Here is a 24,672-nt window from a genome sequence, read left to right on the forward strand (position 1 = left end):
ACAAGCTCCTTGAACTTCAGCATGGAGTTCCAGGAGTTAAAATTGTAACGGCTCAAGAGCACCTGCTGATTGGCGATCCGGAGCTGAAGCCCCCACGTAGAGTAAACTTTATGTCCAAACTAGTCGAAGCGCTTGGCGTCCTTCGACTTGGGCACAGGGGCCAGCTGACCGTGTCGCTCCTTGTTCACAGCTGCAACCACAAGAGAGCAGGGCTGCAGGTGAATGAATAAGTAATTATACCCCTTCGAGGGGACAACGTACTTGCGTTCCACTCCTTTGGCCGTAGGGGGAATGGAGGCCGGGGTCTGCCAGATGGTTTTGGCATTAGTCTGGAAGATCCTGATGAGAGGCAGGGCCACCCTTGACGGGCCTTCTGGGGCAAAAATGTCCACCACAGGACCCTCCAATTCCACCACCTCCTTGGCCTGTAGGTTCATATTGCGCACAACCCAGCGCAGGAGGGCCTGGTGGGCATGGATGTCAATCGGGTGTGGCCCAGAGATAGAGGTGCCTGCCAGTGCCTTGTTAGGAGAGAAGGAAGAGGAGGCCACGGGGGAAAGAGGGTCGTCTTGACCCCCCTGCGGTGTAGGGACCCAATGTCCTGCATCACCAACTGCAAGATCCGGCTCAGGGACCGGAGTCGGAGCGGGACCCAAAGCGGGAAGAGCACATGCCACTTCTTCCATACCCCTAGGAGCAGGCCGACTGGCAGTGGCTTCTGGCACCCGTGGCTTGGAGGCAGCTAACCAGGAAGCTCCAGATGGTGCACCCTGGGCATGATGGTATACCCACTGAGTCCAAAACGGCCACTAGGTGTGTCCCTGTCCACGTGCCTGCCATGACCCTTCCCCCACATCAGGGAGGCCACAGTCTGACTGGCGACGGTCCAAAAACCTCAAACCCGTTTCCGATCCCAAGGAGCGAGAGCCGGAGCATGAGGGCCAGGGCGGCGCTAAGCAAATCTGCATCAGTGAGCGCCAACAGGAAGGTGTGGAATAGTGCCGTGAAGCTGGGGCGCGGTGCCGAGACCGGGATCAGCACCTTGACATGAAGTGGGGCCGAGATGACGAACGGCGCTGGGTCCAGGGTCTGCTTCATGACCGTGACTGGCAGGCAGGGTGGCGCCACGACCTGGAAGAGCGATGCGATCCGGAGCGGTGCCGCAAGTATGACCAGCGCCGTGATGGAGAGCAGGGCTGGAACTCCGAGCAGCGTCAGGAACGATGCCGGGAGCGGGAATGGTACTGCGGCTCGACCTCTGGTGCCGATAGGTGGATCAACACTGGCTTGCCCTGAGACGGTGCCGACCTCAAAGGCACTGGGGTCTTGTCATGGAGCTGAGGAGACCCCGATGCCATCGTGGCAATAAGGTCCCTTGCCGCCGCAAAGGTGTCCAGGGTAGAAGGTAGCTGGACTTCCATCGCTCTGCAGGTCGGGGAGTCCAGTGGTACCGGACTCAATGGATCCCCCTCAGGGCCGGAGACAACGGTGCTGGGGCTGTGGCCTTTGCTCCTGGGTGCTCCCCTCTGGGACATGCCCCAGTGACTGGCTCCAGGGAAGCTGGTCTCAGCGTAGGAGACCCACTCTTTTCTGACTTCCATAGAATCATAGAATATCAGGGTTGGAAGGGACCTCAGGAAGTCATCTAGTCCAACCCCCTGCTCAAAGCAGGACCAATTCCCAACTAAATCATTCCAGCCAGGGCTTTGTCAAGCCTGACCTTAAAAACTTCTGAGGAAGGAGATTCCACCACCTCCGTAGGTAACCCATTCCAGTGCTTCACCACCCTCCCAGTGAAAAAGTTTTTCCTAATATCCAACCTAAACCTCCCCACTGCATTGAGACCATTCCTCCTTGTTCTGTCATCAGGTACCACTGAGAACAGTCTAGATTCATCCTCTTTGGAACCCCCTTTCAGGTAGCTGAAAGCATCTATCAAATCCCCACTCATTCTTCTCTTTTGCAGACTAAACAATCCCAGTTCCCTCAGCCTCTCCTCATAAGTCATGTGCTCCAGCCCCCTAATCATTTTTGTTGCTCTCCGCCGCATTCTTTCCAATTTTTCCACATCCTTCTTGTAGTGTGGGGCCCAAAACAGGACACACTACTCCAGATGAGGCCTCACCAATGTCTAATAGAGGGGAATGATCACGTCCCTCGATTTGCTGGCAATGCCCCTACTTATACAGCCCAAAATGCTGTTAGCCTTCTTGGCAACAAGACCATACTGTCAACTCATATTCAGTTTCTCGTCCACTGTAACCCCTAGGTCCTTTTCTGCAGGACTGCTGCCTAGCCATTTGGTCCCTAGTCTGTAGCAGTGCATGGGATTCTTCTGTCCTAAGTGCAGGACTCTGCGCTTATTCTTGTTGAACCTCACCAGATTTCTTTTGGCCCAATCCTCTAAATTGTCTAGGTTCCTTTGTATGCTATCCCTACCCTCCATGTATCTACCACTCCTCCCGGTGCCGCTTCTGACCAAGAGAGTGGGAGCCGTGACGAGCCGATGTCGCCGGTTATGGTGTCAGGGAGTGTCGGTGCCACGGGTCTCGGTCCGAGTCCAACCGCGGTGCCACCTCCACTACCACCGCCAGGGTGCTGCGCACCGAAATGCTCAGTGCTGGGTCTTGCTGCACCGAAGGAGGCTGAGGGCTAAGAACCGCCTCCATAAGGAGCAGCTTCAAGTGAAAGTCCTACTCCTTTTTAGTTCGAGAACAAAAACCTTTGCAGATCCTGCACTTTTCGGCTTGATGAGCCTCCCCCAGACACTTCAGACAAGAGTCATGGGGGTCACCCATTGGCATGGCTTAGAGCAGGACCTGCAGGGCTTGAATCCCAGGGACTTGGGCTTGGAGCCAAGAAGAAGAGTCGAGGTGGAGGGGAAACCCCCCAACCCGGCTAACACTAACTAAAAACAAAAAACAAGAACTATAAACTAAACTAACAACAACTATCTAGAAAGCTAGGGAAGCGTGGAGATCAAGCAGAGCAAGACACCACAGTTCCAACGACCATCATGGGAGGTAAGAAGGAACTGGGGAGGCGCCAGGTCGGCTGGGATATATATTGAGCACCAAGAAGGCACCACTCCAGGGGGCTCCACAGCCAACCCAATGGATGCTGTTAGGGGAAAACTTTCCAACGACCGTGCACACAGCGCGTGCACACCTAATTGGAATCGAATGAGCAAGCACTCGAAGAAGTAACCTTTTTATATCATCTGTGGAATCCATTGGTTTGTGGTAATTTTGTTTATTTTATTTTCAGGAAGTCTGCAAGAATTCCCAAATGGGGTAGGGAACAGGTATGAGTGGTTTCTGACAGCTCTCAAAGTGACTGTCAAACTATTTGGAAGACAGAAACAGCCTTATAGTGGTTGCAGTCATAATGGATAAGAACATAAGAACATAAGAAAGGCCATACCGGGTCAGACCAAAGGTCCATCTAGCCCAGTATCTGTCTACCGACAGTGGCCAATGCCAGGTGCCCCAGAGGGGGTGAACCTAACAGGCAATGATCAAGTGATCTCTCTCCTGCCATCCATCTCCATCCTCTGACGAACAGAGGCTAGGGACACCATTCTTACCCATCCTGGCTAATAGCCATTTATGGACTTAGCCACCATGAATTTATCCAGTCCCCTTTTAAACATTGTTATAGTCCTAGTCTCTTACTACCTCTTTCTGGTCTTTGATAAGGCTGGTAGTATGAAAACGCAGAAGGTTATCTGGAATGCATTTGATGTCTAGAGGTTTTCTTATTCTAAGCTAAGGAGTGTTCAACTCCCAAATACCTCAATGTAACTCGAGAATCTTTTAAAGAATGTAGTGTATAATCAGTTTAGCACTACAAAGTTCGTTCCCTTTGAAGGGGAGTTCCTCGACTGTATTCTGGACTTCTCTGAGAATTCCAGAGGAGTGCAGTTAGAATCCAAGATGCCATCAATCTAGTCCACAGGATCTGATAACCCTCTTGCTCTCTCCTGAACTGCTGTGACTCTGGGAGAACCTGGTGAAGGGTGTGAATAGATGCATCAATAGTAGTATGCAGAGAGGTCCATGTTGCAAGTTGACCTGTGATCAAAGATCTTACTGCCTCTTTTTATTCTACTGGAACTATCCAGTAAGTGATACCATGTGCCAATTAAGATAATCATATTCTGAAAGGAGAACATGATAAAAACGGTTACCTACCTTTTGTAATTGTTGTTCTTCGAGATGCGTTGCTCACATCCATTCCATTCTAGGAGAGCATTTGCCCACGTGCGCAATCATCAGAGATTTTTGCCTTATCAGTACCCCTAGGGTCGCTGTGGTGCACTCTGGAGTGCTACGCTCATGCCACAGTATATCAGGGGCCGCCAGCTCTACGCCCTCTCAGTTCTGTCTTGCCAACAAGTCTGACAGAGGGGCAGGTAATGGAATGGACATGAGCAACATCTCTACGAACAACAGTTACGAAAGGTAGGTAACCGTTTCTTATTGTTCGAGTGCTTGCTCATATCGATTCCATTCTAGGTGACTCACAAGCAGTATCCACAGAAGTGGGCTTCGAGTTCACAGTCTTGCAGCACTGCTCTGCCAAGCCAGCGTCGTCTCAAGCTTGGTCAGCATGTAGTGCGACGCGAACATGTGGACGGATGACCAGGTGGCAGTCCAACAGATTTCTTGGATTGGCACCTGCGCCAGGAAGGCTGTTGAAGATGCCTGTGCCCTAACTGAATGAGCCTTCACCAGGACTGGCTCCAGGCACCAGTACAGGAACCAGGTACTTGGGGCAGCCAATGAAAAAGGGCGGCACATCTGGGTCTTCGACGGCAAGTCCCTCTCAGAGAGAAGGACTAGCTGCCGAATAGCTGCCAAAAAATGAAGCGGCACGGTAGAGCTGCCGCCGAAGTGCCGCCAATCACGGCTTTATCTTTCTCCCCCCCTTCGCCGCTTGGGGCGGCAAAAAAGCAAGAGACGGCCCTGGCCTTCACGATCACCGACAGAGGCACCTTTGCCAGCTCATAACAGTAGCAGATGCAGGCCATGATCCAAGATGAGATTCTCTGGGCAGACACTGGACAACCTTTCATCCTGTCTGCGACTGCAACAAACAACTATGTTGACTTATGGAATGGCTTTGTTCTACCTATGTAGAAGGCCAGCATCCATCTGACATCCAGGGTATGCGCATGAGGCTTTGGACAAAGGACTGGTAAGTAAGTATATGTCTTGACCAATATGAAACTGGGAGACAACCTTAGGCAGAAAAGACAAGTGAGGATGCAGCTGGACCTTATCCTTATAGAAGATCATATACGGCGGCTTCAATATGTGTGCCCTGATCCTATGGGCTGAAGTTATAGCAACCAGGAAGGAGACCTTCCAGGAGAGAAGCAGGAGTGAGCAGGAAGCCAAGGGTTCGAAGGGGGGACCCATAAGCCTTGACAGCACAAAATTCAGGTCCCAAGGTGGGAGACCAGGTCCCGGACTTATGGGTAAAGGTGCTCCCGATCTTTCGGGAACCATGCCATCATGGGAACCGCTCTGAGCTCCCTGACACTGATATAAAGGGCTAGATCATTTTGTAGCCAGCGGCCTTGGGTGTTGAGCCCGCCCAGGTGGGCTCCATCCCAGATATGACATGTCCAAGATGGGGTCGCAAAAGGAACTCCTTCAGCACTGACTCGGGATCCAGCCACCAGTCCAGGGACAAGCGGATGTGGCTTGGCACCATGACCACGCAGTCCAAGTCGTGCCTGCTGGGACATAGACCGAGGCCAGCCACGCCAGCAGAGATCGTAGATAAAGTTGGGCATGGCTGACCACGTACATGCACACAGCCCATCAGCTGCAGGCATTGTCTTGGATGGCTCTTTATGTGGGAGATCAGGTCCAACAAGGCCTGAAAACGCGCATCTGGAAGGAAGGTCTTGGCCTGCATGGAGTCGAGAACCGCTCTGATAAACTCTATACATTGGACTGGCGTTAACATGGACTTTTCTGTGTTTATTAACAGACCCAGGTCACTGCAGGTGGACCACACCACATCAAGGCTCCTCTGCACCTGCACCAGAGACCTGCCCTTGGTGAGCCAGTCATCAAGATACGGGACAATCTGGACCCCTCAACGTTTCAGGTAAGCAGCTACCAGTGACATGCATTTTGTGAACACCCTGGGGGCTGAGGATAGGCCAAAGGGTAGCTCTGTGAACTGGGAGTGGTGCCCAGCCACTATGAAATGCAGGAATTGCCTGTGTCCTGGGAATATGGAGACATGAAAGTAAGCGTTTTTTTAAATCGAGAGTGGCGTAGCAGTTTCCTGGAACCAGGGAAGGGATAATGGAGGTCAGGGAGACCACGTGGAACTTCAACTTCTTGAGAGATTTGTTTAGGAAGGATTCAGGAATAGAATTCTCTTCCTTCCATGTCCTGAAGAACCTCCTCCACAGCCCCCAAACCCAGGAGCTTCTCCTGAAGAAGGATGGGGAAGTGTGGGGTGGGTGAGAGGAAGGGGCAGATAAGAATTGCTGAGTATAGCCCCAAGCTACCAAATCCAGGACCCAGTGGTTCGACATAATCTGCAACCAGGCCAAGCGGTAGGGAGAGAGGCAGTTGAGGAAAAGGCGGGTAAGATCCGGTAGGCTGACTGGGGCGCCACTCTCGGGCACAACCCCAAAATGATCGCTTCTGGCCCCCTAGGTGTTTGGCAGGCCCAGGCTGGGCGGATGAGTGAGAGCAAGATGGGCATTGGCGACTAAAGCTAGCATCCTGTCTCCTAGTAAAGCCTTGGCGGGGTTGCCAAGGTCTTGGTGGTAGTGGCAGTTGGAAGGGCTTTCTGGCTGATTGTGGCATGTGCATGCTCAACAAGCGAAGGGTAATTCTAGTGTCCTTCAACCCATGCAGTCTGGTGTCCGTTTGATCAGAGAAGAGACCAACTCCATCAAAGGGGAGGTCTTGAATCATGGTCTGGAGGCCCGCTGTTTGGAGCCAGGAGCTGCGTCCTATAACCACCGCCGATGTGACCACCCTGCTGCCAAGTCCACTGTGTCCCATACCATCTGCAGGGAGCATCTGGCCACCACAGTACCCTCCTCTACCAGGGTGCCAAATGTTTGGGCCAAACCCTGAGAGAGGGATTCCTGGAACTTTTTGAGACTATCCCAGAGATTGAAATTATACCAGCCAAACAGGGCCTGATGGTTTGCCCCCTGGAATTGCAGACTGGCAGTTGAATACATTTTCCTCCCAAATAAATCGAGTTTCTTGACCTCTTTGTTTTTGGGAGGTGAAGAAGTGTGAACCTGCTTGTCTTCAGCCGCAGACACAACCAGCGAGCCTGGGGTTGGGTGGGTATAAAGGTATTCAAAACCTTTGACTGGAATGAAATACTTTTTCTCGGCCTGTTTCGAGGTGGGAGGGATCTGCAACAGGGCCGTGGCTACCTTGAGAACCCTGTCATGCATAGGCAGGGCAACCCAGGTGGGTGTAGAGGCTGAGAGGACATTGAAGAGGGTGTCCTCCTGCTCTGCCATCACCTGCACCTCGAGCTCTTGGCCAGGTGCTGGAGAAGGGCTTGATGCTTCCTGAATTCATCCAGTGGGCTAGCTCTCAAAGGTCCCACAACCGCCTCGTCCAGGGATGACAAGGAAGATTGGACTGCTGGGGGAGGTGCCGGAGTCTCGACCACCGCCAGAGAAGGAGGCTTGGGGTGGGCACAGGTTCCTCCGCCCCAACCTCAGAACTGGCATCCGGTACCGGGCCTGGTGCCACCAACCAATGCTGTGACACGGCCACCGAGTGTTGCGAAGGGGGCATTGTCATGAACGGTACGCCCCACATGCTCCAATAAGGCCACTGTATTGGCCACTAGCCATGCTGCCACTGTAGTGCCACAGTGGAAGGAGCGGGATCCAGTGCCCAATCTTGCCTATGGGATCTGGGTGATGGTATGAACTGGCCCTCCATACCGGAGGAACCACCTTCCAGCAACCAGGGAGGAGCCGTTGACACCTGCATTTGCTTACTGGTCGTGGTTACTGCCATCCATTGACCAGGTGTAACAAACCACTGATGGTACGGGGAGACCGGTACCAAGACAGTGAACGTTCCCACTGTGCCGGCACTCGATACCGATGCCTGGAGGACAACCAGTGAGAGGATGAGCAGCGCCAGGATGAGCAGGAGGACTGTTGACCCTGTGACAGTGAGTAGTGCTAAGGGTATCTGGGGGATCCTCGACACAGTGGAGAAGATAGTCTGTCCGGCGACCAGCGGTGTTCCCCTGTCCCTGAGGGGTCTTAACGACAGGCTTGCCCTCTTGGGGAGCCTTAGTCGGGTCCTGCGACACCAAGGTCATCATTGGAGCAGGTGGAGACCTGTGTTCTCTCTGTGCCTGGGGAGCCTGGGATGACAACGGCACAGGCAAGGGTGTCAGTTTGATACCGCTCCCGGGAGTTGGTGGCGGACCTTTTAAGGGGGCTGAGAACCCCAACCAGGGAGGCACGATCACGTGGTGCCAGAATAGTCTGGCGGACAGGCCCGGGTTCCTTGGTAGCTGACCCTTGGGCCTTTTGCTCGGTGCTGAGGAGCGCTTCTTGGCCTTTTTCTTTGGCAACGGCAATGGAAAATGGTGCCAGGAGGAGCCAGGTGCTGGCAGTGTGCTGTGCATGGAAGCCAAGCTGCTCGGTGCGACCTGTCTGGTCAGCTCAGAAGCTGGGCGGAGGGCGGACTCCATCAGAAGAGACTGGAGGTGGATATCCTGCTCCTTTCGGATGGGGCTGAAAGTTTACAGATCTGGCACCGATTCTTAATGTGTGATTCCACCAAGCACAGCTGCTATGTGGGTCACTTACAGGCATAGGCCTGTTGCAGTCTGAGCAGGGCTTAAACCTGGGAGACCGGGGCATGCCCCACCTGGCACAAAGTTCCAGCTGGGACCCTAACTACTAACTAACAAACACTACTATATGCAAACTATGTACAAAGGCCCTAAGGCATGAAGTTCGAGGAGGAGATACCAGAGGGGTCTTGGTATCTTCTGTCTGCCTTTTCTGAGGTCATGAGTATGGATGCTGGCTTTTGACAGAGTAGTTGGGGAAGTTCTAAAAGGCTTTCACTGATAGGCATTGAGTCTTTCATGCAAAGACAAAATAGCCAATTATTCGTGAGCTTTTACTGGACTGTCTACAGGAATCTCCAGCACTTTTGCCATCCTGCAAAGAAGGCCTTGAAATACCCTACAGTCATTAGGTGGAGAGGAAATAGATTGCACAACAGCTTCTTCTGGCAATGAAGATGAAATATGAGTTGGAATTGCATCAGAGGACTTCTGCTAAGATTGTTCCTCTTCTGGAAGTTGAGCTGAGAGGGCTGTTTTTGTTGTGTCCTGACCAACTTCTGTGACAAGGGAGACTTAGGTCTCCTTGCTTAATGAACACTCCAAAGTGTCCAGTAAGACCAAGGAGAAGGACCATATGAGCAATATGTAAATGACCAGGGGGTGTGTACCAGGTATTCTCTAGAAGGTCCCCTATATTCCCTGTGCTTGCTATGACTTCCAGCCCTGAAATTTCTATCCCAGTATCAGAAGTAAAGATCATAGAGTCGCACTCTTGGAGAATAGGAAGGTGAGCTACACCCATGAATATCAGAGGAAGAAGAAGAGTAGGAATACTCTCCTTACAGGAGGAGAAGCAGACCTTGCAGGAACCTGAAGGTTGGAGTGGGAGGACATTTGTGATAAATAAAGGGGGGGTATAGCTCCCTTTGATGGATACCCAGCAGCCAGTTAGCTGTAAAATCCCTCTTGGTAGCTGTTCTTTACTTGCTTTACCTGTAAAGGGTTAAAAAGTCCCCCAGATAAAGAAAAAAAAAGTGGGCACCTGACCAAAAGAGTCAATGGGAAGGTAGAACTTTTTAAAATTGGGAAATAAACTTTGCCTTTGTCTGTTGTTCTCTGGGCTGGAAGGACAAGCAGCCATGCTATAAGCAGCTTAAGCCAGGTATGATCATAAATCATCAGATCATGCCTAGAACTACTTATCTGAACTCCGAATGTGTAAGTAGATCAGAATGTTTAGCTAGGGTAAATTAGGGTTATTTCTTTTATTTCTTATTGTCCCGTGGACTCCTCTGTGCTAACCCCAGATGCTTTTGTTTGCTTGTAACCTTTAAGCTAAACGAGTGGCTGGTGTGGCAGAGAGGCGTGGCAAGACTGGTGAACAGGCAGCCAGCAGGGCGATGGCGGAGAGGCACGACAAGCAGCCAGCAGGACAGCTGATGGAGAGGTGTGGCGAGAACGGAGAGCAGGTGGCTGACAGCAAGCAGGCGGCCGGCAGGAGCAGTAGCTGAACAGCCAGCAGGGTGGCTGGCGGAGAGGGGCAGCAAGAGACTGCCCGAGCAGCAGAGCAGGTAAGGTACCTCTTTACCCCACCCGGGGGGGAGGTGAAATCTGCAGCTGCACCTCTGAACTCTAGGTCTGCACTGACCAAGGACTGCAACTGTGAGTGGGGTGCAGAGACGGGTCAGGCACATGAAAGGGATGTTTGGGTTGTTGGATTTAAGAACCTGAGGGGAAAAGGACACTGTCCAACCTACTTGGGGGTGGGTCTTTTACTCATGGTTTATGTTTATGAGCCCGGTTTGTGGTGTTTTACCAAATTAAAGCCGAGTTACTTCCCTCCGTCTATTAAAAGTTTCTTTTCTGCACTTAGACTCTGCTTGCAAGTGGGTAAGTATTGCCTCTCAGAGGCACCCAGGGGTGGTGTGTAAATTTCCCAGGTTACTGGGTGGGGGCTCAAGCCAGTTCTGTGTTGTATCGATGGAAAGGAACCCCTAGATATTGAACCTGGCCTTGGTTTCTGCTGGCTCCACCTGGCAGAAGGGTTACATAAGATGTGCACTTTACGGTGGATGCAATGTGCTGCATGTCAAAGTGATTTGAGTATATTATTTAGTTAATCCTGTCAATTTAGAATAATCTTACAATGAATACCCTAAAATGATACCACCAGATTTTTCTACGGGGATTTCAAGAGCTTGGTCAAGCTTTGTTGCTGTAACAACAAATATTAAAACCTCAAAGAGTTACATAATTCTGTAAAATATACCTTGCATGCCTGACATGAGAAAGTAACATCAACAAGTTAGCCAAACGAGTTGTCTGTTGCTGAGATGGGATTCCACTTTTTGCAATAACCCACACCAAAGCATCAGTTACTGCATTAAGCAAGTGATGTAGCTTCCTGTTGCTTTCAGATTCTTCTGCAGCAGCTGATAATGGAAACATATCTAAACAAAGAGAAGACAGAATAGCATTACAATTCACCAGAAAAAAAACATGATCATGGATTGCCTTTGGATGTAATTTTTCAATAGAATCAAATAAAATAAATTCCAAGTCCTACTAAAATTATGTTATGATTCTTCATGTTAAATCTCGATCTCTGATAGAAACTTTTTTACTCATCAATTCTGTCGTGCCATTTGCCTACTTAAGTATCCCCCAATCTTACAACTACATTAACAATTGACTTCTAGTATCTACTAAAGATACAGGGCCAGATTCTTGGGTCTGGCTGAGCTTCACTTACCTTTGCATTCTCCAATTTTGGATGTCCCCAGGGGTTACTCCGGCCCTTTGTTTAAGTAAGAGCAGTTTCACGGCTTCTCTAACAGCTCCCTCCCCGCTCTGAAACAGCTCCTACATAGGGATGGGGCCAGGAGCAAAATGGTACATAACTTGCTTAAATACTTTATTGGATCAGGGCTTTATTGTTCTTTATCAAGTGAGTGAGGAAGGCACTGTGCATGATGTACAACCAACTCCTTGGCTCTACCTGCTCAAACCTCCTTACAAGTCAGAAATTTGTCATAACACTTAACATTTCACAGTTTATGCTAAAGAGGCATTAAAGATAGAAATAAAACAAATTAATCAGGGAAGACTGTGGGAGGAGCAGGCAAGGAAGTAGTTGAAACTAGCATTATTGATGGAGCAGAAGAGACCAATGTGACAAAACAGAGCTGGATAATTAGGGAGGGGCAGAGTTGTGAAGGGCCTTGAAGGTTATGACATGAATCTTGAATTTAATATGGTGGAAGAGCAATGGAGGGATTCACAAAGGAAAATAGTCTTAAAGGATGCTGTGATAAATGAGGGGAGGTAGCTCCCTTTTATGGACACCCAGCCAGTCAGTAGCTAGAGAATCCTCCTTAGCAGCTGTACCCCAATTGCCTTAACTGTAAAGGGTTAAGAGAAGCTTAACCTGAGTTGGCACCTGACCAGGGAACCAAGAGGGAGGCTGCACCCTTTTAAATTGGAAAAAAACTGCTGGGTGTGGTGGGTTTTTTCTTTGTCTCTTGGGCTGGAGAGAGGGGAAGGCAGCAACAAGCTGTAAACTTTAAGCCAGGTATGGGAAATCATTAGCATCATACGTAGAAACTCCTCATTTGGAACCCCAGATATGTAAGTAGCACAGGAAAAGTTAAGACAGATACGATTAGGAATCTTTTTGGTTGTTTTGGTTTGTGGATTCCTTGGTGCTAACCCCAGGTGCTTTTGTTTTGCTTGTAACCTTTAAGCTAAACCCCAAGAAAGTTATTTTTGGTGTTTAATCCCTAGAGCCTGCATTTTCAGATGTTTCTTTCTTTTTAAATAAAATTTACCTTTTTTTAAAGAATCCTTTGATTCCAAAGTCCTTAGACAAGGGGTTGGTCTGTGCTCACATTGCTAAGGCAACTGGTTGGTATTTTATTCTCAAGCCTCCCCAGGAAAGGAGGTGAAGAGGCTTGGGGAGATAGGGATTCCAAGTGACCCTTCCCTGAATATTTGTGAAAATCACTTGGCGGTGGCAGCAATATCTGTCCAAGGCAGAAGACTGTGCCTTGGAAGAGTTTTAACCTAAGCTAGTAGAAGATAAGCTTCAGGGGGTCTTTCATGTGAGTCTTCACATCTGTACCCTAGAGTTCAGATTTGGGGAGGTATACCCTGACATGGTGGCACAGCGGTGGGATCATTTTGAATCAGAAGCACAGACCACAGGATTTTAAAAGGACACATTTTTCCTTTTGGCTGCTTGAAAGCCAGGGAGGTTTTTGTTTCTTTTCTTTTTATGCCTGTGGGAGAACAGGCAGGCAAAGGGTTCAGCCTGCACAGCCAGAAAGTCCAACAAGCAGTTTATTTTTTTCCCCCTAGCTCTTGTGGCAACAAGGTAGCTATTAGGGTAAGAAACAGCCCAGTGCATGACATTGAAGTCGGTCACCGAAACCCTAGAGCAACCAGTCTTCCCAAAGCAGTACGCCTAGGAGAAGAGACCCAGATCAGGCCCAGACATCCAATCCCATGGCAGAACTGCTCGGAGAGGCTTTGGGACCAGAGATTTCCCCAGCATGGATGGTCAACCCTCCCCAACCCAAGATCCAGGTGCCAAGATGGAAGAAGGCCCTTAACCTAGACTGAGCTCTAACTGTGGAAGACAGGAAGTTCTTCCTAGAGATGAGGCGCTGAGAAATAGAGGCGGAGGAGAGAGGGGAGGAGAAGTGCTTAGCAGTGGAGGAGATGCGCTTAGAAATGGAGCTGGAAAAGGCTATGCTGGATCAGATACTAGAAGGGGCAACCTGAGACGACACCCCACCAGAGTCAGCCCAAGGCCCCACCTCGCAAGGAGGCGCCCTCCACACAGTCAGGGAAACCCCAGATGCCTTCTCGTCCTACTGCTCTACTCTCCAACCACCCTCCACACCGCAGCCGGCAGTCAGCTGGGGATGTTTTAAATGTAATGAGCTGGGGCACGTGAAGACCAACTGCCCCAAGAGCACCAGCCGACTGCAACTCATCACCCCGGGGTTGCACCGAGAGCCTTCAGGTCCAGATGCCTTGCAAGTACCCCCAGAGCGAAGGGAAATTATGAATGTGGGCCAGAGGAAGATTACTGCGTGGAGAGACACTGTCAGCTATCCACCAATCCCTAGTGGACTCCAAATTCATCGACCCAGAGGCCCAAGTGATAGTGCAACTCTTAACTTGCCTACAGCCAAGTTGCCTGTCCAGTATGAGGGCTGGTCAGGAATATGGACTTTTGAGGTCTATGATGATTACCCAATTCCCATGCTGCTGGGAGAAGTCTTAGCCTATCATGTGAAGCTAACCAAAACGGTGGGGATGGTCACCGGCAGCCAAGCTAAACAGGCCTCCACACCTAACTCCATTCCTGAGCCTCCTACAAGGGCCCAGCCTATGTCCCCAGATACCACAGGCTCAGGGACCCAGAACCAGACCCCAGACCAAAGTCTACGACAGCGATTGAAGATCCAGTTCCTGGGACCCAGCCAAAACCAGCCCAAGGATCGGAACTGGTGGAGCAGTCAGCACCAGATCCCATGCTTGCAACCCCACCAGAGTCAGGGGAGCCAGCAACTGAGGGCGCCACAGAGCCTGCACCTGCAGCAGCAGCTAAACCGGTGCAAGAGGCTCAACCAGAGCCTGAAATACAACCTAGTGCACCAGTGGAGAACAGTTCACAATCAACGGAGACACCCCCATCACCTGCATCGCTTCCAGTGGGACCAAGCCCAAGTGCACAACCCAGTGAGGAATTAACGTCTCCAGCATCAAGAGAGTAGTTCCAGGCAGAGCAGGAAGCAGGAAGCAGATGAGAGCCTTAAGGGACATTGGACGGTGGCACAGAGTGACCCACTGCCTCTCAGCTCTTCTAATGGTTCCAGGTTTGTTGTTGAAGGAGGACTGTTATACAAGGAGACCCTTTCTGGTGGGCACAAGAAGGACTGGCATCCTCAGAGACAGTTGGTAGTTCCAACTAAGTATAGGGAAAAGCTCTTGAGCTTAGCCCATGATCACCCTAGTGGCCATACCGGGGTGAACAGGACCAAAGACCTCTTGGGGAAGTCATTCCACTGGGAGGGAATTGGCAAGGACATTTTTATCTATGTCCGGTCTTGTCAGGTGTGCCAGAGGGTGGGAAAGCCCCAAGACCAGGTCAAGGCCCCTCTCCAGCCACTCCCCATCATTGAGGTTCCAGTTCAGCGTGTAGCTGTGGATATTCTGGGTCCTTTCCCTAAGATGACACCCAGAGGAAAGCTGTACATACTGACTTTCATGGATTTTGCCACCTGATGGCCAGAAACAGTAGATCTAAGCAACACCAGGGCTAACCGTGTGACCCAAGCATTGGCAGACATTTTTGCCAGGGAAGGTTGACCCTCCGACCTCTTTACAAATTCAGGAACTAACTTCATGGCAGGGGCCATGAAACATCTTTGGGAAGCTCATGGGGTGAACCAGTTGGTTGCCACCATCAAACAAACAGTCTATTGGAAAGGTTTAATGGGACTTTGGGGGCCATGAAACGTAAATTCATGAACAAGCACTCCAATGATTGGGACTTAGTGTTGCAGCAGTTGCTCTTTATTTACAGGGCTGTATCATATCCCAGTTTGGGGTTTTCACCCTTTGAACTCGTTTCTGGCCACGAAGTTAAGGGGCCATTACAGTTGGTGAAGCAGCAATCGGAGGGGGTTACATCTTCCCCAGGAACTAACATTTTGGACTTTGTAACCAACCTGCAAGACACCCTCAAAGACTCTCTAGCCCTTGCCAGAGAGGAGGCTGCAGTAATCAAGATGAGAGATGAAGAGGGCTTGGAAGAAAGTTAGCTGCATGGATGAGAAAGAAAACACTGGCTTTTAGAAATATTATGGAGAAAGTAGTAACAAGTTTGGAGACAGCCTGGATGTGAGGGACACGAGAATGGCAGATTTGGTCACATGTGGAACTTAACAAAACAAAAAACAGCTGCAGTTTTCTGTAAGCAAAAGGCAAACCTTGATGGTGCATGCTGCTTTTTTAAAAATCCAATAATTATCTCAATGAAACTTCATAAGAATAGTTTAAATCTGAAAATGTGAAGAATTTTCCTATTAGAAGGCCATTATCACAAAGTGAAGCAATCAAGAAATTCACTGAAGAGGGACAAGGAAGGGGGGTGGGAGGGGTGGTCAGCTGTAAACTGCAGGGTGTAGCCTGAAGAAACTGTATCTAGCACCAAGTAGTCTGAAGTGACACGGGACCAGGCCAACCAGAAAGAGCAGAAGCGGTTGAGGAAAGGGAGGGTTGGATCCAGTACATTGGCTGGGGTGCCGTCCTCGAGCAAACCCTCAAAATGACTGCTTCTGGCCTCCTTGACTTCTGGGATGGTCAGGTTAAGCAGCCGGACAGCAAGAGGACGGGTAGTGTCTCTTAGACCCTTTGTCCTGGTCCTCTCTCCTGTAGAAGACCAGGAGGTCTCCTGAGGTCCCTTCCAACCCTGAGATTCTATGATTCTATGATTATAGACGAACAGATGTATTGGAGAATGAGCTTTCGTGGGTGAATACCCACTTCGTCGGATGCATGTCTATCTCTTCAGCAACCTCTTCAATTTCTAAGCCTAGATTCTCTGCCACCCATTTAAGGAGGGCCTGATGCTCTTTAAAATTGTCTGGGGGACTGCTGGTGTGGGAGGGTCTGGCCACCATCTCATCTGGGGACAACAACGACTGAGTGGCCTGAGGAATGGCGTCACCCCTTTCTTTGTTGAGGGAGGGCTCACTCAGCACCGGAGTACAGGCCATGGGTTCTGCCTCCGCCCTGGTGCTGCGCTCCGATTGCGGTACTGGCAGCACCTCGGACGGCTTGTCTGATGCGGACAGGGAGGGCTGGGAGTACTGGACTGGCATTACCGGCACCCCACATGGATTCCAGTACTGCCACTGCCATGTCCCCTGCTGAGTCAGCACCGTGGCCAGTGCCACCTCAGTCTCCTGCATCAGAGAAGAATCACCCTGCCTCGGCGACAGGCTGAAGTCACGGTCTGAACCTTTGAACCTGAGGCCCAAGTCCTCCTACTGACCCTGGTAGGTGAATGGCACAGCGACGGGGAGTTGCGCCGCCTTCTGGAGGAACAGTACCGTGGTGAGCATGACCAACGTCGAGACCCCAAGCGTGGCCTCCAGGATGGGGACCAATGACAAGGAGACCTTCTGGGAGAGCGTGTTCGGTGTCTAGGCAACCTATGGCCAGACAGTAGTCGATACTGGCGGTACAGGGAGCGACACCACAAGTCCAGAGTCCCCCGCCTAGTAGGAGTGGATCTCGTCAGAGATCTTAGCCGTCTGGCCAGCGAGCTAGGATGTGGTGCTGGGTCCCAAGGTCACAGCAAGGGGACTTGCGTCTGCAATCCAGCGACCTGGAGTGTTCCGCCAGTCTATGCTGCAGCATCCCAGTGGCCTTCCCCTTTGGTGCCTCAAGCGGAGCCATATCAGTCACCTGCGGAGTCGGTCAGCCTTGCTTCTGGGCCACTGAGACTGCTTCGGGCACTGCAGGCCCCATCACAGGCTGGGAACCCTTGCCACTACCTGGGGTGGGGGTACCTTGGCAGAATTGGTGGGTCCGACCTCCACTGTAATCCCGTGACTCCTTGTAGCGGGCGCATGGCCTGAGAGAGATCCTTTGCCTGATGCTCCTCTGTCCTTTGGTGCCAAGGGGCTTCGTTTCTTCAGCTTCTTCTTCGGCACTGGCAAGACGGAGCTGTGCCAGGCCGAGTGTAGTGCCATGCTGTGCACCAAGGCCAAAGTGCTGGGTGTAGGTGCCGCAGTAGAAGGTTCTGATGCCGGATGAAGAGCAGCCTCCATCAATAATGTCCTCAAGTGTATACCCCACTCTTTGAGTCCGCGGGCAAAAGTTCATACAGCTGTAGCACCTGTCATTGCAATGACCTTCTCCCAGACACTTAAGGCAGCTATTGTGCAGATCGCTGATCGGCATCAGCCTGCTGCACTACACACATGGCTTAAAGCCAGGGGAAGGGGGCATGGCCCCCTTGGAGCAAAGTCCCAACAGGGGACTCTCTTAACTAACACAGACTATCAACTAACTATGAAACTATGTACAACCACAACTAACAAGTCAATGGATAAACCGCTACTGTTCTTGCAAAGCAAAACAAGGCGCTCCAACCAACCATCACAGGCGGTAAGAAGGAACTGAGAGGGCGCAGGGCCGTCAGTGCCTGATATACCGCCGCATGGGAGCTCCACTGCCAGCCCGTTGGTGCGTGCACAGCTAAAATGGAATCGACATGAGCAAGCACTCAAAGAAGAACCCCTTGCAGATATTGCATCGGTCTGCTGGGTGCGCTTCCCCCAGACACTTGAGGCAAGAGTCGTGGGAGTTGCCTGTTCCCATGGGCTTGTGGCAGGTTCTGCAAGGTTTAAATCCTTGGGATCGAGACATGACTCAAACCCCAAGGGAGAACAGGAAAGCGGGGGTGGGGGAAGAGCCCCCACTCCTACACAACTCAACTCACTAACTCACTTTAAAACACTATGCAAACTATTAAAACTATGTACACACAGCTAGCTAATAGAACTAGGGGAGCACTTGCAAGAACAAGCAAGCAACCGCACTTCCAACGACCATCACCGGCAGTAAGAAGGAACTGAGGTGGTGCTGGATCGGCAGGGTCCTATATTCACCGCCACTCCAGGGGGCTTCACAGCTGACCCGACAGGTGCTGCTAGGTGAAAAAAAACTTTACAAGGACTGTGCCCATGGTGCGTGCACACCTAATTGGAATCAATATGAGCAAGCACTTAAAGAAGAAAACCTACTTCTCAATGGGAGTGCTGTGAAACAACAAGCAATCCTTCATACTTAAATCCTAAAATTGCATATCAGACAGATAGTTTCCCATTTGTAATATTCCTAAAAAGTTTACTGTGGAGATAATCAAAATATTACAAGCCTTCTACTATTGGCACCTGATGCCATCTCCAAATACTAAAATGGACACGATTGAAAACACAACAGTGCTTGCAGAACAACTTAACCTGTTCAATGTTGTGTCCTGGGCTGCTGCAGTGGGAATAATATGAAGACTGTGACAACTGAAAAATGTTTAATTAATTATGCTCCTTTTAATTTAATAATGCTGAATTATCCATGAAGAAGAAGAAACCACAATGTAGCCTCTACACAACTTGATTTGCCACATATTGTACTCGATCGCAAGTTTGCTGCAGATTATAGAACAGCTGCAGGTAACTTGCCTTTGTCAGGAACTAGAGAAGACTGAGGAAAGAGCTGTCAACTACAATTCACACTGGAAAGTCAATAGATTGTTAGATTCTATATCAATAGATAGAATGGGATCTTAGTGTTCTTACTCACAGAAAGGAAAAAAAGAACAGGGATTTCAGAACCATATTAAAGGCACCATAGTAAAAATAAAACAATGTAGTAGTTGTTTAAGAGCTTATGGTGTTTTACATACCAGCAAACTGCAATAAGAAAATATATCAGATCCTTGTATAAGCCTAAGCCTAAGAACCCTTTTAGCTTTTGTCTTCAATACTTCAGAGAGCAGACAGGTGACTTGCTGTGAAAATCTGGATAACAAGTTATTTTTATTAGGTTATCCCACGTACTGTTATCACACTGCTCACTCAAAAGCATAGACTCTTCAGCATCTGAGAGAAGGAGACATAGGGCTAGTCTACACTGGCAACGTTAAAGTGCTGCAGCGGCAACGCTTTAACATGGCTTGTGTAGTCACTACGCCCCTCGTAGAGGTGGGTTTTTTAGAGCGCTGGTGCACGGTCTATACTGGCGCTTTACAGCGCTGAAACTTGCTGCGCTCATGAGGGTATTTTTTCACACCCCTGAGCAAGAAAGTTGCAGCGCTGTAAAGTGCCAGTGTAGACAAGCCCATAGACAAAGGGCTATACTCTCAAATAAGGTCCAAAGAGCGTAGATGCTCTTGTAAAAGTAGATGCTTTTGTAGCTCAGTGTCTGTGCTTGTTTTGCAAGCTTTAAATCTATAATATGGTCCTCTCTGATCATTAGGGAAGTTTAAATCTAGCATTCAGTGTTTACCAACTATATGCAGAAAAATTAAAAAAATACTTTGTCCTACAGCATAAAGGGACAAAGTAGCCTAAGTCAGATGCTTTCACTTGGATGAATAAAAATCAGAAAACAATGGCCAGTCATTTTTAAACAAAAAAGCTTTCAGAGCATAGAAAAGAAATCTAAACTTAAAATCTGTCATGTCTATCCATAGCATCCATATTCCTGCCTGCAATTTGTCATGCATTGACATGAAGTATTTTAATGCCCAAAGCTATACCAGTACACCATTTCACCCAAGAAGTTATATGGAAGCACACAGTATCAAACTATGGGCTAAATCCTGCAGTCCTCACTACTGTAATTTAAATGGGAGCATCCCCAAAAGTAAGGACTGCAGGATTTTGATTTTGGGGTTTTTTTTAACTATAATTTTCTTAATCCACTGAAACAAATTTAAAAATCCCAATTTCTAAATGGGCATTTCAACATTATGATAGCAACCACTTTCAGGCCAGTTATGCAGCCTGTATGCTGGAAAATCTTCCACAGACTTGAATGAGAGATTTGTCTAACAGACTGCCATAGAGCTGGTGCCTTCAAGGATTAACAGAGTACCCACAGCATAGTTATCAACATTTGTAAAATTAAACATACATCTAATTTCAAGGTTTACTAAACTCGTCCTTTCCCAAAATTCTCAGCACTGTATTTATGTCTTTCTTCTTGTCCTTATCTAGGCTGGCCTTGTAAAAAAGAAAAAAAAATCATACAGGTATGGGATATGATTACTGAGTTTAAACTGAGGCACTTACACAAGATACCTAAAATACCCTGGCCATGTAAGGACCCTGTAAGAAAATAATTTATGGCTGTGAGTCCCAAAGGAAAGGAAAAGAAAAAAAGAAAAATAATAGCCCCACAGCCCTGTCCCCAAAAAGTACTCTGGCTGGTATCAGAGATCCCAGTTTCCAAGGAGAAATGATCTCTCTCTAAGGGTGGGATTTTCAAAAAGGCACATAAGTGATTTAGGAGTCTAAGTACCATAGACTTGTGCTTCTAAATCAAGTAGATGCTTTTAAAAATTCTATCTTAAATGCTTCCATGTTTAAAAAAAGATCATGCCAGCCCATCACCCTATGCATGTTGACAGGAGATTATGTCCTCCTTCTGTTTTGCCCTCAGATGAAATGAAAGGAGCCTTGTACCAATAATATGAGCACTTATGAATACCTATGGTTTTTAAGACCACATAGAGATTTAGGAGGCAGTACTGAGTTCTCTTCAATGGTATCTCATTTAATTTTACCATTTAAATGGCTAGCTTTTTTCTAACATGGCTGTTTTACAACCATCACATTTTTGTTTGTCTGAATAATTTTTTAACAAGCTAGACTTTTTTGTACTTGTGAAATGGTTTTGATCACATATTTAGATGATCACATTTATTAGATGAGCAAGACTCTTAAGAAAATGTATTGACAAACTTGCTAAGTAAAAGGATAAAATTCTGTTTTCTGTTAAAATACTGGTACTTTACTTATTTATGGATAGACAACAGCTGGACATAAGTATCTCTGATTCCCCTCAGAATTATCCTTAGGCTACATACTGAAAATAGTAGATGTAAACAATTTCATATTTTGTTTATACAGATGTTGTTTTGGGTCACATCACTACACGATGGACTCTGGGCTGAAATGATTACAGCGAAGTCTACCAAGAACAAGGCCAATACATAACATGAACCACTGGTGTAAGAGAATGTAAACCAGGGATGTAGTTCCCAAAAACATTTTGCAGATCAGCTGAATGCTTTAAATTATTTCTGCTGGTGAATTAATAATAATAAAAAAACCTGTGGTATAAAGGGAGCAAAGAGGCCGCAGACAGCAGCCCAGAGGGGCTTACCCACATCACAAATGCCCCTGATCCAGAGGGATAAGAGCAGAATTTCCCACTGATCAGCAGGCTCCAGCAATTTAAAAGGACAAGCTCCTGACCCTTCTGTGGGCCATAAACTCTACTCCCTGAAGAGTGCACGCAGACTTTTGAGTCCCTTTACCAGGTTTTACCCTGGAATGCAGCCCAAAAATATCTGTCTAATAATAATAATATGACCTAGGACTTGACTGAATATACCAAACAAAAAGCCATGAAAACGTTAGCAACAAAAAGCACTTTATTTTTTCTTTCATTTTTTTTTTCAATGGTTCATGTGTCCTTTGATATTTTTGCCAATTTTAGACACAGAGTTTTCCCCTAAATAGTCAGCACAACTTGACATACCTCAACGGCAAATGTGTACTCACTGGAATTGAGAAGAATCATAGCCTTGACACACAGATACTCCTTGTGCTGTAATTTCAGCTCTCGAAATCTTGATGTTGTGGCCAGGAGCATGTCAAAGATTTCCAGAATTCCTTCTACACATTTCCCCTCATCCCTATATAAACATAGATCAAAGAGATGATCCCCCTGCACAAAAGAGCTTACAATTTAAGTATAAGAAAAGAGACAACAGATGGAAATAGAGACAGTGGAGTACAAGGAAATAATTAGACAATATTGGTCAGCATGATAGACAGTGATTTCAGCTCGCTAGCTGCCTGTGGTCAAGTTTTTTTTGTTGGCATCACGGCAAAGGAAAATGTTAAGGAAGGATTTGAAGGACAAGCTATCATTGATTTAAAAGAGAAAAGTGAACTTTACAAATAACTATTTGTTTGAGAAGGTACATTCCCTATAGTAGCTGAAGATCTCCATAAAAATCGGATCACAGACCAAATATAACTTCTTGAAAACTTTTTTTTTATTTACAGAATACCCTTAATGTCTGCTGACCCAGTCTGCCCTACCTCGCAGAGATGTGGGAATGTATACAACAGGCAATCCATATTCAGAACATACCTGCTTTTATAAAAATCCAATGCATAAAACACATTTTTCTTAGTAATTTCTTTAGCATCGTCTTGAACAAAGCATATCCTTGAAATGATTTTTATGCAAGTAAATCAACATTTATGCCATATCATTTGGAAACAGAATTTGTTTCCTTTGCTACAGAACCAATATTGCCTTTTAACTATCTGCAGCTTAAGGGTACATCCACACGGGGATCGATTTATCGCATCTCATCTAGACATGATAAATTGATCCCTGAATGCTCTGCTGTCGACTCCGGAACTCCACCAGGGCGAGAGGCAGAAGCGGAGTTGATGGGGAAGCTGCAGCCGTCGATCCCGCACAGTGAGGACGGGAGGTAAGTCAATCTAAGATACGTCGACTTCAGCTACGCTATTCTCATAGCTGAAGTTGCGTATTTTAGATTGATTCCCCCCCAGTGTAGACCAGGCCTATAAGATGATGCTTTGTATCTCACTCAGGCACATTACTGTTACAGATCTGAATTTTTGCTTTTTTTCCCCATAGGTGCAAAGTGCTTAAGAAACAATATTTTAGGGCCAGGTAGAATAGTAGATTATTTAATTGACTTTTCACCTTTGGGAACCTGCTCAAATTCTGATTAGGTCTTGCAGAGAATTGTTCATATTACATCCCACCCCAGTTGGGTGGGATGTAATTCATGCGGATGCCTGAAAATGGCAATATGGTCGCTTGTAACATATGAAATTAACTCAACTAAAGAAAAGTTTTCAGTGTTTATTTTATTTATATAGCACACAGACATACAGCTATTCCCTACTTCACTAACATTGCAAAGCCTGTTATTTTTCCCATATTTAGAAAAAATAGTGTACTATAATGATACTGCAAATAGAGAAGATGCTATAGAAATATATTTAGGTGGGGATCATGAGATATGTTTTGATAAAATGTCTAGTCTTTCTTGGGGGAATATAGTAGCTACAAAAACTATTTTTAAATTGTGTTTTTTAAAAATTTAGTAAGTGTCTAGAGTGCTGGACAGACACTAGAGAAATCAACAAATACTGGTATGTTGAACATAGTTATTTATGACAGGAATTAAGGACCTCACAACTTTGATCCACCTGACAATATTATTTTTGTCAAGAGTTCTTGATCTACTGGAGAGATTAGGAACCTCATGACATTATTTTTACAGCATCATTTACTTTCACTTTCAAATGTGAAATGTTAATAGTATCCCTAATGGCCATATGCTCCCTTGTACCATATGCTGAAATTAAACATACATCAGAAGAGACTAATTTATATTTTTCCTTACCTGTCTAATACAAGATCTGGTGCAAAAATTAGCTTGCCAGGATAATCAATCGACCTCCACATCAAACCCACCATTAAAACTTCCATCCAACAACTCTCCAAGAGCCTCACTTGATCGTACAGACTGAGCTCTATGAAGCCTAAAACAATGAAATAACAACAACATCAGACATGTCCACCTATCTGTTTCAGACACTAGAAGAAAATAGTCACAAGTTATATGTTGTGGAGAAAACTTACCACAAAACAGTTTTAAAATCATGACGAATCATACCTGTGCTACTGCTTTTGCATATAGGATGAAATTCCTCTGTATGCACAGAGCCAGCTCTAGGTTTACACACCTCTCTGCGCAAGGTAAATTTCTATTAGCAGCAACAAAGGAACAGAAGAAGCAGTAGCAGAGTGTAACTCATTCCATTCCATTCTACTGCTCCTACTGGAGAACTGATCCTCTGCTGCTGCTTCTAGTAGGACACTGCTCCGGTACAGAGGATGATTAAGAGACTGAACAACAGAGATAAAGAGAGCGGGAGAGAATACACAAAGAGAATTAAAAATGAAAGAAACAAA

At 47.6% G+C, this 24,672-nt stretch overlaps 1 protein-coding gene across 6 annotated transcripts in view; it reads right to left on the bottom strand.

Annotated features, from left to right (window-relative positions):
- The window catches only part of ESR2 (estrogen receptor 2), a 146,911-nt gene that overhangs the window by 65,359 nt on the left and 56,880 nt on the right, over positions 1–24,672 (bottom strand). For 5 of the 6 annotated variants that reach the window (XM_045015459.1, XR_006579116.1, XR_006579115.1 and 2 more), the window contains exons 6-8: positions 24,101–24,239; positions 22,203–22,336; positions 11,096–11,276 (exon numbers count right to left, since the gene is read on the bottom strand). In XM_045015459.1, coding sequence (XP_044871394.1) covers positions 11,096–11,276; positions 22,203–22,336; positions 24,101–24,239 — 454 coding nt within the window. Of the gene's footprint in view, positions 1–11,095; positions 11,277–20,547; positions 20,637–22,202; positions 22,337–24,100; positions 24,240–24,672 lie in introns of those variants that run through there. The other variant, XM_045015461.1, reaches the window with a different exon arrangement.

Source organism: Mauremys mutica, chromosome 4 (assembly GCF_020497125.1).
Source record: "Mauremys mutica isolate MM-2020 ecotype Southern chromosome 4, ASM2049712v1, whole genome shotgun sequence".
Taxonomy (NCBI): domain Eukaryota; kingdom Metazoa; phylum Chordata; order Testudines; family Geoemydidae; genus Mauremys; species Mauremys mutica.